The sequence below is a fragment of the Schistocerca gregaria genome, chromosome X, assembly GCF_023897955.1.
Source record: "Schistocerca gregaria isolate iqSchGreg1 chromosome X, iqSchGreg1.2, whole genome shotgun sequence".
Taxonomy (NCBI): domain Eukaryota; kingdom Metazoa; phylum Arthropoda; class Insecta; order Orthoptera; family Acrididae; genus Schistocerca; species Schistocerca gregaria.
The window spans coordinates 663,453,377-663,465,459 of record NC_064931.1 but is presented as its reverse complement, the minus strand read 5'-3'; the positions used below and the strand labels follow the sequence as shown (position 1 = coordinate 663,465,459).

The window sequence follows — 12,083 nt, the reverse complement described above, 5'->3', positions numbered from 1 at the left end:
CCAGACAGTCTGAAACATGAAGACGCAATCGTCTTTGCTGAGGACAGCAACATCACAGCGACTGATAAAACACCGGAACTCTTACTAGTGAAAGCAAAGAAAACATTCAAGGATGTTTATGATTGGGCTTTATGCAGCAAACTAATGCTGGACTAAAGAGTATGTACTCATACATAAAGAGAAGAAATAACTCTGCCACATTAAGCATAGATGATAAATCTACATATTGTGTAACAAATACGAAGTGTTCAGGGGTGAATATAGCGAGTCAATTAATGTGGAATGAACACACAAAGTTACTGGCAAAAAGAATCTCATCAGCAGGTTATGATCATTTCAATGATTTCTTTATTAATTTGTGAACAATTTACACTGTAGGGATTTCATAATTCAAAACATTGAAAAATTAACAGCTTAAAATTAATCTGACAAGAAGAAGGGACCGGTTGGTAGGACATGTTCTGAGGCATCAAGGGATCACAAATTTAGCATTGGAGGGCAGTGTGGAGGGTAAAAATCGTTGAGGGAGACCAAGAGATGAATACACTAAGCAGATTCAGAAGGATGAAGGTTGCAGTAAGTACTGGGAGGTGAAGAAGCTTTCACAGGATAGAGTAGCATGAAGAGCTGCATCAAACCAGTCTTAGGACTGAAGACAACAACAACATAGTAGTCATGAATGACTTTTCATTTAATCTAATTACATTTGTTTTTTAACCTGAGTTAACTATTATTACTATAAATAATACAGTACTACTTAAATAAGGTAACCTATTTCAATTCTGGTACTCCATTATGACACAAAAACTTTTATTTCATAAATAATCTTTTAGTTCTGTTTGGAAACAGCAAATAGTTTCTATGTCTTTTATATGTTGTGGTACTTTATTACATAATTTGATGCCAATGCACAATAAACTCTGCTGAGCTTTAACCTTATTTTTTTCTGTTCCAGATGCAAATTATAACTGTTTCTAGTTTTAAAATCAAGTACTAAACAACTTTAACATAGTAGTCAATATATTGTTTTTACATACATAAAACACTAAAATATACTGACAAGGAAAAATTAATATTTGCAGCATTTTAAAAAGTTTGAGGCAATGACCCATGCTTCCACTCATGGTCATTATACATAATGCTCGTTTCTGCTGCCTGAATAGAGCTTTAATATTTTTTCTGTTCACTCCCCAAAATGTTATGGCATAACTAATAACAGAATGAATATAAGCAAAATGTACCGATTCGATGCATGAAACATCACACACAGATGTAAAAATTAGCAGGCAACAGCATCTGTAGAGGGTCCATTGATAAGTATTTTTACATGCTCATCCCACTTTAACTGACAGTCAACACGCATTTCCGAAAATTTTGCGCTTTCCACACACAGTATAAATTCACTATTTATTTTCAGGTAATTCAAATCTGTTTTTTTTTTTATGTATGGGTTGATATTGCTTGTTTTCTTTGTATTAAGTGTGACTTTATTGTTTATTGCCCACTTATAGACACTCTTAAGAGTTTCATCAGCTTTCTCTCTTAGTGCTTCTTGCAACTTGTCGGTAATCAGTATGTTAGAGTCATCTGCAAACAATATTGTTTGCCCACATTTGATACTTTGTGATAAATCATTAATGAACATAAGGTACAGTACTGGACCTAGCACACTATCCTGTGGTAAGCCTATAATTATATATTTAGAGTCAAGAGTATGTTCTTCAATATATTTACAGCTACTTGATAAATGTGTAACCTCAGTTAACTGTATTCTATTTTATAGATATGACAAACTATTTTTTCACCAGCCCCCTTATTCCCAATTCATCTAGTTTAATTAACAGTAATTTGTGGTTGACTGTGTCAAATACTTTAGTTAGACTGAGGACTATACAAGGTATATAGTTCACTGTACCCAATGCTTCTACAACACGTTTTGAGAGATACACAATTGTCAATTCGGTACCTTTTGGAAAGGAGGTTGTATTTATTTAAATAGTTAATAAATCTATCTTTCACAATAGTATTTATTATTTTTGCAAAGCACGAGAGTAGTGAAAGTGGCCTTCAATAGTATATATCTTCCATGTCACTTTTTGAAGAGAGGCAGTAATTTAGCATACTTTAAGTAGTTAGGAAAGCAACACTATTTGAACATATGTTTTATTATGTCAACTAACTGTGATGTTAGGCTCCCTGTACAGTCCTTAAGACAAGCTGGAACAGCATACAAACCTGCTGAAATTTTATTTTTCAGTCTGTTAACTGGTGGTGCTGACAGGTGTGAATATTCTGAACTATCATTTTAATAAGTCAATGTTTCAAAATACTAATACGAATTCTGTACAGAAGAATGAAAGAAATTATAGAACCCGACCTCAAGGAACATCAGTTTGGATTCCGGAGAAAGTAGGTACACGCGAGGCAATATTAACCCTACGACTTCTCATATGAGATACATTAAGGAAACACAAATCTGTGTTTGCACCATTAGTAGACTTAGAAAAAGCTTTTGACAACATTGACTTGAATACTCTCTTTGAAATTCTGAAGGTAACATGGGCACAAAACAGGGAGCAAAGGCTATTTACAACTTGTACAGAAACCAGATGGCAGTTATAAGAGTAAGAGGACATGAAAGGAAAGCAGTGGTTGGGGAGGGAGTGATGTACTACAGAAGGATGTTGAAGATTAGATGGATAGGTCATTTAACTAATGATGAAGTACTGAATGGAATTGGGGAGATAGGAAATTTGTCACACAACTTAACCAAAAGAAGGGATCAGTTGATAGAACACATGTTGATACATCAAGGGATCGCCATATTGGTATTGGAGGGGAGTGAGTGAGTAAGTGAGTGAGAGTGAGTTTTTGTGTGTGTGTGTGTGTGTGTGGGGAGGGGGGGGGGGGGAGGAAATGGGAGCAAAGATTACAGAGCGAGACCAAGAGATGAATAGAGTAAGCAGATTCAGAAGGATGTAGAGTTAACTAATTATTCAGAGATAAAGATGCTTGGACAAGATAGAGTACCATTTAGTGCTGTATCAAACCAGCCTTTGGGCTGAAGACAACAACAACTGCTCTATAGACTTACTATTTTGTTGTGGGCAGTAACAGCTTTGAATGCAGTAAACTTTTTGACATAAGGGGCTGTTTGAAATTTTTCTTGTAATTTTGTTCCTCTGCTGCTAAAGTAGTTATTTATATAGTTTGCAAAGGTTTTGGAGCTATTAGGGTCCGTTGTCTTGGATATGTATGTTTGTTTTATTCATCTTTCTGGTACCTGTGTCCTCCTTTACAATATTCCACATGCTTTGTTTTTGTTTTCAGCCGAGAGTATTTGGAATTGTGAGCCCTCTTTGCTGTAAGCAGAACTTTCATGTTTGTTTCCCTATCCTGTTTGTAAAAGTGTGAGAAATCTGTATTAGATTGGCTGTTTTTTATGGACGTGAGGTACTTCAGTGTTTGGGGTGATTTTTTTATGCCCTTTGTTGTCCATATGTTTTGTTCCACTGATGATAATGGATTTTAGCAAAAGTATCTTTGAATTTTAGTTTGAACAATGTACTGAATTTTTTAAATTTATCATTTGCATCTACCTCTGTGTATACTACTCCCATGTTTGATTTGCTATTTGTTTGAAAAATTCATACCTTTTTGGTTTAGAAAATATTCATTTACAAATATGGATTTTCAATGTTTTTGCTGTGGTCACTTCCATATTTACAGTTTGACTTGAAGTGGTCATATAACCCTAGCTCTCCTACACCCACACTACAGTATTCTTTGTCTAAATTTCTTAAAACATGATCAATAACTGTTACTAATTGGTCTGTTATTCTTGTTGCTAACCACTGACACTAAATTGAAACTGACTGGTGCTTAAGAATAAATTACAGGTAGTATCAGGATTCAGTGTATTTATATTTAGGTCTCCATATGTGAGGATCTTGTCCTTTGGAGTAGGTATCATATCAAGACCCTATTGAGTCTAAACAAAAATATATTTCTCTCCCCACTAGGAGATTTGTACACACATACAATAGTCAATTTTCTACACTTAAATTGGTCCCTTAATTTATTGCTGACAACTCAAAATGCTTCTCTTCACTGACGGCACATAGATCACTCTTGAACTGTCTGCCCCCAGTAGCTGAGTGGTCAGAGCAACAGACTGTCAATCTTAAGGAGCCCGGCTTCGATTCCCGGCTGGATCTGAGATTTTCTTCACTCAGGGACTGGGTGTTGTGTGGTCTTAATCATAATCATTTCATCCCCATCGATGTGCAAGTCACCGAAGTGGCGTCAAATCGAAAGACTTGCACCCAGCATCTGACAGAAGGTCCTAGTCACACAACATTTACATTTACTCTTGAATGAAACGGACACTTCTGTTTTACATAAATACAACTACCTCCATATTTCTTAGATGTTCTGCTGTATGCACATGCTAAATCTTAAGACTTTAAGATTACATGATTAATTTCTGATTCTTTGCACCAATGTTCTGTGATAAGAACAACACAGATGTCTAAATCCTCTAGCTCAAACTCTGACTGTTGCACTTTGTTGGGCACTGAATATTGTGATGAGAATTGTTAATTTATCACTACTACATTTAATATTTTCTCATCTCTGTTTTTTTGTCATTGTGAATGAGTTTAAGTACTTTGTCATTTCAATTTCATTCATGTATTTCCTTTTCACAAGACATTTTTGATTTAACACTCTCTTCAGAACAAACCAGTTTCCATTTTTTAAATTATTTTACATATGTTCATGAGCATTTTGCCAAACATCATTACACCTAGTCGAAGTACATGCCACCCCTTCTCAGACATCTGTCACTTAGAAATTTCTTTGGGTGAAGGAATTGAAGTTCTATCATCAGTTTGTAACAGTCATTGTCTTGTGGCAACATTCCTATATACATTCAATTCTTGGCCATGGGACTTTTTACTATAGATTGAAGGTACAAGATGGACATGACTTTTAAACTTGCAAAAAAGGGACTATAAAAGACCTATGATGCGCAACAGTAATGTCTTATTCTCCTGAGCTCAACATCCTACTTACCATAGGAAGATGCCGACTCAGTTTCTTAGGTAGCCTGTTGGGAGACACGAAGATATGCATTGGACTTAGCTGCATGTTCATGGGCCCAGAGTAAGCTTTCTAAATAGACTGGAGTTAATGGAACGGGCATAGCAGCATGCCCAAGGTCCAGCAGTCATTAGTGGATGTTCTTACTGCACAGTAAAATTATGTTTTGTTTTATGTTATATGGAGCAAATTGTGCATAAATTAAAGGACATTGTACAATTGAAACCAACCAAATTAGGCAATGTACTTGTTAAGACACTGAGCTCATATTACAGTGGATGGAGTTTGCTCTGTCCGGCCATCCCAATTTAGGTTTCCACAAATTATTTCAGGCAAATGCTGGGATGGTTCCTTCAACAGGATCACTGCTAATTAAATATCCTCGCCTCATAGAAGCATACTTACATACTATTTGTGTGTGTTTATTTTGATCTATGTATTTTTATTGTATAACAACAACAAATCCTATATCACTGAGATATGATCCCTGTGCGAATAAATAATCCAAATCACATATAAACTCAATAACCACGACATTTTCAGAAGTTAAGTGATAGTCTGTCAACAACCTTATACAAGTACACGTTATTTCAAGACACAGTTTCACCTTCAGGGAATCAGGTGGCAACCGTTAACTTTCTAAAAGTCCAGAAATCCCAAGTTTCATTATAAGTATTATTTAAATATATGTATTATGTTATGGAACATTTATGAGTAAATCATGCTTGTCTATATAGGAGTGACAAGCTACAAGTGAAGAGAGGAGATTTTGAAATATGCAGCTTTCAGGCAGTTGGACTGAAATCTCATGTACATACATAATTATCAATTAATGAATGAACCCAAGAATTGTGGCAGGAACTGCGAACTGTCATACAGATTTCCATGCAATTTTAAAACTCTACTTATTGTCTGTTAGAAATTTTACGCAGTTGGGGAGGAGTGAACAATTTTTTTTATTTGCAGAATTGAGATCTTTGAATACACTACAATTTACGGATATCACATTTTTTCCATGCCTTTATGAATGTCACTGTTTTTAAACTGAGAGCAGTTGTTAACAACATTAGAGAGGAGTAACTACACTACAACAAAACGAGAAAATCCAATTCAGAAAACTGTTAAACTGTGCCTAACAAGGGTTAAATGACCCCCCCTCCCCCCCCACACACACACACAAAACTTCACCCAACCAACAACTCTTACCTCCTCTAAGAACAAACCAATTGCTCCTAAAACTAGAAGTGTTGCACCTGATTTTTGTTTCTACCAGCAATGCTGGATATGTGCTGCCTCAAAGTAAATATGTGCTCCTTGTAAAAATGTTGTAAGGCTGTTGTCAGTAGGCCTATGCATAAACTGTCTATAAGATACCTCTAGCTGCTGCATATTTTCTGCAATGAACATTCACGTAAGCACTGAGCTGCACAACATAATTATCCCACCAATAAAACAACTAATACACTTGGGCTACATGTACCTATAATGTATAACCCCACTCAAGACCTTACAAACATTTCAGTTTGAAATTATATACTGTTAATAAGGTAACAGTAACAATAATGTCCTTGATGTGCAGTAGACACTACTAAACTTTTAAGTAATAAAGTATGGAACACAAAAAATTGTATAAATTAAAATGAAGTACAAATGTTTCTCTCAGGAAACTGAATGGAAGCTCTAACTGCAATGCACTCATGTCACTTTGATTTCCTGGCACACACCATGCTAAAGGTTTCTACATAATAAATCTTTCAAAGTTATATTTGCTGAAATTTCTGGAAACGCACGCCTTATGTGAATACTCAATATGCTGCCGTTCACAAGTACTATGTAGCTTTTATACAATTAGCATTTAACAATGTAACAGCTATGCTGAATGAGAGATATGATAACGTGTGACACAGTCTTCAGTCACCTGTGGCTAGTTGTTCTTGTAACTCAGAGCTCTGTTTAACTAGTTAACGGCTCAACAATTGCTCGTAGGTATGAAATAAGTGACACCAAATATAGTTTCCGTATTCTACTTGCTCTCCTGCGTAGCAACGGGACGATTCAGATAGCATACTGGCAACAGGAATAGTTATGAAGCTCAGCGGAAGCAGACCCGCATTTCAGTAACCAAACGTCATGCATCTTCCCTTAGTAAAACACGTAAAACGTCTTGCTAATACGGAAATATTAACGTGGTCTGCTATAATCCAAGTTAAGTTCTGATTAGATACGTACAATATCATCATTAAATATGTAGCAGCTGTACATTTAGTTTTTCACTCTACGTTGATGTCACAGAATAAACATATCAAACCGATGATCCAAGGATAAAGGTGTCACTTGGCATAAATTGCTCACTGACGAGATTCCCACATCAGTGTGTCCCTATACCACCTACATTTTTCGACGTTCTGTTATCTGCTAAACTTTTGTAACAAATGACGTAAAATAATCAAGCACATCAAAACTGTGATAAATTACTGTATGCCAGCTTTAGATAATAATGAAAGTAATTATAAGAACTGTCGTGAGCTTACCATATGACAGCTTTCATGACATTATAAGCAGCACGACTTACTACAGCTATTTCATCTTTCGTAGGTGTTGGGTACAAACATGCACGCGCAAAATGTGATCACATGTCTATTTTTTAAATACTTTCTTTATTTTCCTTAAACGTCACAAACAAATCATGCTCCACTAACTCAAAATTTTACACCTAATCTGCATTATTAGCGAGGTCCGTATTCTTGTTAGTCACTGATTATTTGACAGTCAAATCATGTCTTTGCAGCAGCGATGTTACGAGTGTAATGTGAGACACTTCTTGCGTAAATTTTCCGTCGAGGGTGACTGTATGCCAGATATTGCAAAGCAGAGTTTCTTTTTTGCTCAGTAACTTTATTAAGTCCCTCAAAAGTATAGAAGAACAATATTACGGATTCGGATTTTCATACAGAGGGCAGTATTAAACACAAACTCGATACCTGAAATAATTTGGTTTCAATAATTGCCAGAACAGCACTGATAATTGCCATTTGAAGTTACAGAAGAGTAAATTGGCATCATCGAAACTATTTTGTTAAAAAAAGATATTTCCGTTATTAGTAACCGAAATTGGAATACATAGTTCCTTGACTTGCTATATATCTCATCTCAAGTATGAGAATATACATATCACACATAAATGAAATACACTGTATAAAAAAGGACACAGTCAATCATGTTATGATAGTCGCCAATGAAATAAAAAATTATGTTACACATGTTTTAATAACGCCCTGTCACTTTTTTAACTACTAGTGTGACAAGATCAAATATTACGACACCTCCTATAAATGTTCATAAATTACAAACCAATGTTCTTAATGTACATTATCTATTCTGTGTCACTATAACCTCTAGTTACCATTGGGTATTTCTGCTTTTTCCACTGTGAAATTTTCACACATCTCTAACTTTTTCTACTATTATTATTATACTTATTCATCTTCAAGTCGTTGTGAATAGTGGTATTCACCTAACCACTTAATTAAGTAGTTTACAGGTTGGAACTTTCTACAGAAATATTTGTATCTAAGACAAATATAAATATCTTAACCATTTTAATCAAATTACGTACATCTACATACATTCAGAATCATATGATGAAGTCTTTTAGTTACCTCAAAAGATGCACTGAAAATTGTTTTTGCTGAAATTTATGAAATGAAGCCTTTCTATATACTTCTCCAGCTAAATAATTTCATTGCCATGTTTCATAATTATCAAATTCGCTGACAAATGCTAAAAATTCCCTACCCTTCCATAATATCCATAATGCCTCTGAAAAAACTGATTGTTGTCCTTATTTCTGTTTTGTTAAGTTAAATAATTGTTTTGTTACGCCAAATCACATTTATACTTCTGCTATTCTTGAACATTTTTTTTTGTAAATCAGTGTATTCGAGTCCTTTCATGAAAGGAGCTGTTCTTACTTGTAGTAACGCTGTTTGTGATTTTAGCAAGTGGTATGGCAATGATTTTGTAAACATAAAACATACTAGTAGTTTATTCATGTTTAGCTCAAAGGGCCAATCCGCAGTGTTTACTTAGGAGAGGAAGAACTTCTTAGCTGAGATCACTGCAAAAAACTTCATTGTAGATAACCAGTTTCGGTAAAGCTAAGTTACAATCTTTAGATCTGGAAGTGCTACAAATTGTTACATAAATATGGGAACATTAACCCATATATGAACCAAATGACAACATACGATCATAAAGGTTATTACAAGCATCTCATATCAGCTACACACCAAATCATTCCATTGAATTTACACATACAGAAAACGTGAAATGAGAGATGCATTAGCATGTCAGAATTAAAATTACTATGTGCGCCACAATTCGCCAAAACATTGGTACTTGCAGTTTTGTAATGATATAAACCAAGTATCGTAAACATGATGTTTAGGGTTCCTTAGCAGTATTCTGTCATGAAGAAGTCATCAACAATATTTTATAAGATTAGAGATTAGATTAGAATAGTACTTGTTCCATCGATCATCAATACAACACTTCGTAATGATGTGGAACGTGTCAGGTAAATAAAAGGTGCCTGTACATGACATTAAATTTTACAAAATATTACATGACACTTAGTATTTTCAATTATTTGGGGGTGGGGAGTGTGGAAATTACCCACTTACTATATCCAAAAATTTATCTAATGAGTAGAATAAACACTCCAGAATAATTTATATATGTATATTTGGAATCATGGTTATTTTTAAATTGCATATTTGACTTTTACTGATGGAATCTATGTACTGCAGCGACACCTGATGTGCTTGTGGGCAGTTTGTCTCATGCATTGCTTATTGATAGCTAATCTTGTGAAACCCTGTTAGGCATGATGTGTTATATCATGGGAACGATGTTTTCGCAAACTGTGGTGCACACAATAATCTTAATTTTGAAGTACCAGCGCATATCTCGTTTCACGTACATGGAATTTCAATGGAAGAATTTTGTGTGTAGCTGGCAGAAGACGTTTGTAGTAAGTGTATTTTTATTTTTTCATATATGGTGAGAATATCCACCAGTAATATCATTTTAATTGATCCTTTAATTCTCATTAAGCGCATTTCTTGCATAAATGTATTTGCCTTTAATTGTAAAACAGTAATGCCCGCCACTGTGATGTCATATATACACTGATAAGCCAAAATCATCAGCATTGTCCACCAAGAGTTTGAATGTCACCTGGAGGCATTGCAGGCACCTGATGCATTAAGGAAAGGGCATAAGCAGAGCAGAGAGAAATGGGGAATCATTATAGCGACGATATTGGCCATAAATAGGGAAATACACTGACATAAACGAGTTTGTCAAAGGGCAGATTGTTGTGGTGCTGCATCTGGGAACGAGCATCTCAGAATGGATGAAAGAGACTTATGCCTGGGGACTGCAAATCATGTAGCCGATCGGGTGAACTCGGCTAACTTCGGTTTGGCAGACTTCAGGTCTGCAGACGAAGAGCTCCCGCTACAACCTGGCTACCATAGCCGACCAGCTGTTTCTAAAGAATGCCGCCCCTGAATTTATCCATCAACTACGAGGATCAAAAACAAATTCCGCGAATGTAAGAGAATGTGCACCGAAACGTTTGACTATTTCGTCAGTGAAGTGAAGACACGTATTTCTTAGCTGACCACAAACTCTCAATAGCCGACAAATATATAAGACCGCTTAAGTGTTTAAGTAAGAAAAATGTGAAACACTTCTCTCGAGACATAGGTAGCGTAGGGGAAGCGTCTGCCAATTCTGTGCTGCACTTTGAAGTAGCGATCTAGTGTGGAATCGATCATGGTCAAAAAATTTTAATTCTTTACGTTGTAATCCTTATTATATTTTCTATGTCCAAAGTTTTATCCATAGTTTTTAGAGTGCATCTCAAAGTATATTTGTCAGTACTTTTGATACCCCTTATTTGCTGTACATGAAGTCATGCATCATTCATGGCGTCTGAGATGTATCTTTAATCTATTTATTTCTTACTTTTAGATAATAAATCATTTCACAAAACGTTTGAGCGAATTCATTTATTTTTTATTTTCAAGTTTTAATCAGAAAGTATGATCTTATTCACTCCTCAATTGCTGTCCTAGGGTCTGTTTTTCTCGGAATGCCCTAAATTTAAAACTTGATTCGAAGGAAGCCTTTTCGGCATCGCTATTTCATAATCCTGAGGTGAAGTATTTATTAATATGTTGTACTGGACTGAAGAGTCAGAAATAGCTGGCAGGCTTTATGAAATAAGTTAATTAGCGTAATGAGTCTATTATTAGAGTCAGATTTTACATTACCTGTTGGTACTCGAAATATTTTAAAAAGTGGGAGTTCTGTTTCTATAATCTCAGTAGTAGTGACATAAGAAATTTACTCGCTACAGATATTTCGGGTTTATTTATTACTTTTTTTTTTTACGAAATTGCTAGTTAAGTGCAAACTGTGTTTACAGGAATTTACGAGTATTTTAGTATAACAGTGCAAGTTCATAACATTAATTGCCTGGGTGCTCTGATTGCCATTTGTGTTCTTTGATGATAAATAAAAATGTGAAAATCATCACTGCTAATGATAAAGGCTTTAAAAAGCAAAGGAAACCGTCAAAGCACAATTTATATGTGGTTTGAACCATGGTATCTTTTTTTGATAAGATTTGTAATCTTAAATGCCTCAGATATGCAATTTAAATTGCACGTAAGACATTCTGTATCAGATTGTTCAAATATCTATTAAAATTTCATCAGTTACCATTTTGATGAAATTTTGTTTGCATTGCATGACAAGCCTAAAGTTTGGTATGTGGGTATATCATTGTCAACATAATTCTTTAATGTCAACATTTGATACATCCACAATTATATTCAAGGAGAATGATTTTGAAATATAATCAGTAGTGTGGCCTTGTAGATGAAACAAATCTATACTCGGTAGCTTCT

General features: G+C 35.0%; 1 protein-coding gene across 2 annotated transcripts in view; it reads right to left on the bottom strand.

The window, feature by feature from the left end:
- The window catches only part of LOC126297804 (beta-1,3-galactosyltransferase 1-like), a 92,660-nt gene extending 84,746 nt beyond the window's left edge, over window positions 1-7,914 (bottom strand). The window contains exon 1 of one of the 2 annotated variants that reach the window (XM_049989009.1): window positions 7,635-7,914. In XM_049989009.1, the coding sequence (XP_049844966.1) occupies window positions 7,635-7,637 (3 nt within the window). In that variant the 5' untranslated portion in view covers window positions 7,638-7,914. Of the gene's footprint in view, window positions 1-7,332; window positions 7,537-7,634 lie in introns of those variants that run through there. The other variant, XM_049989008.1, reaches the window with a different exon arrangement.
- Between the last annotated feature and the right edge of the window lie 4,169 nt (window positions 7,915-12,083).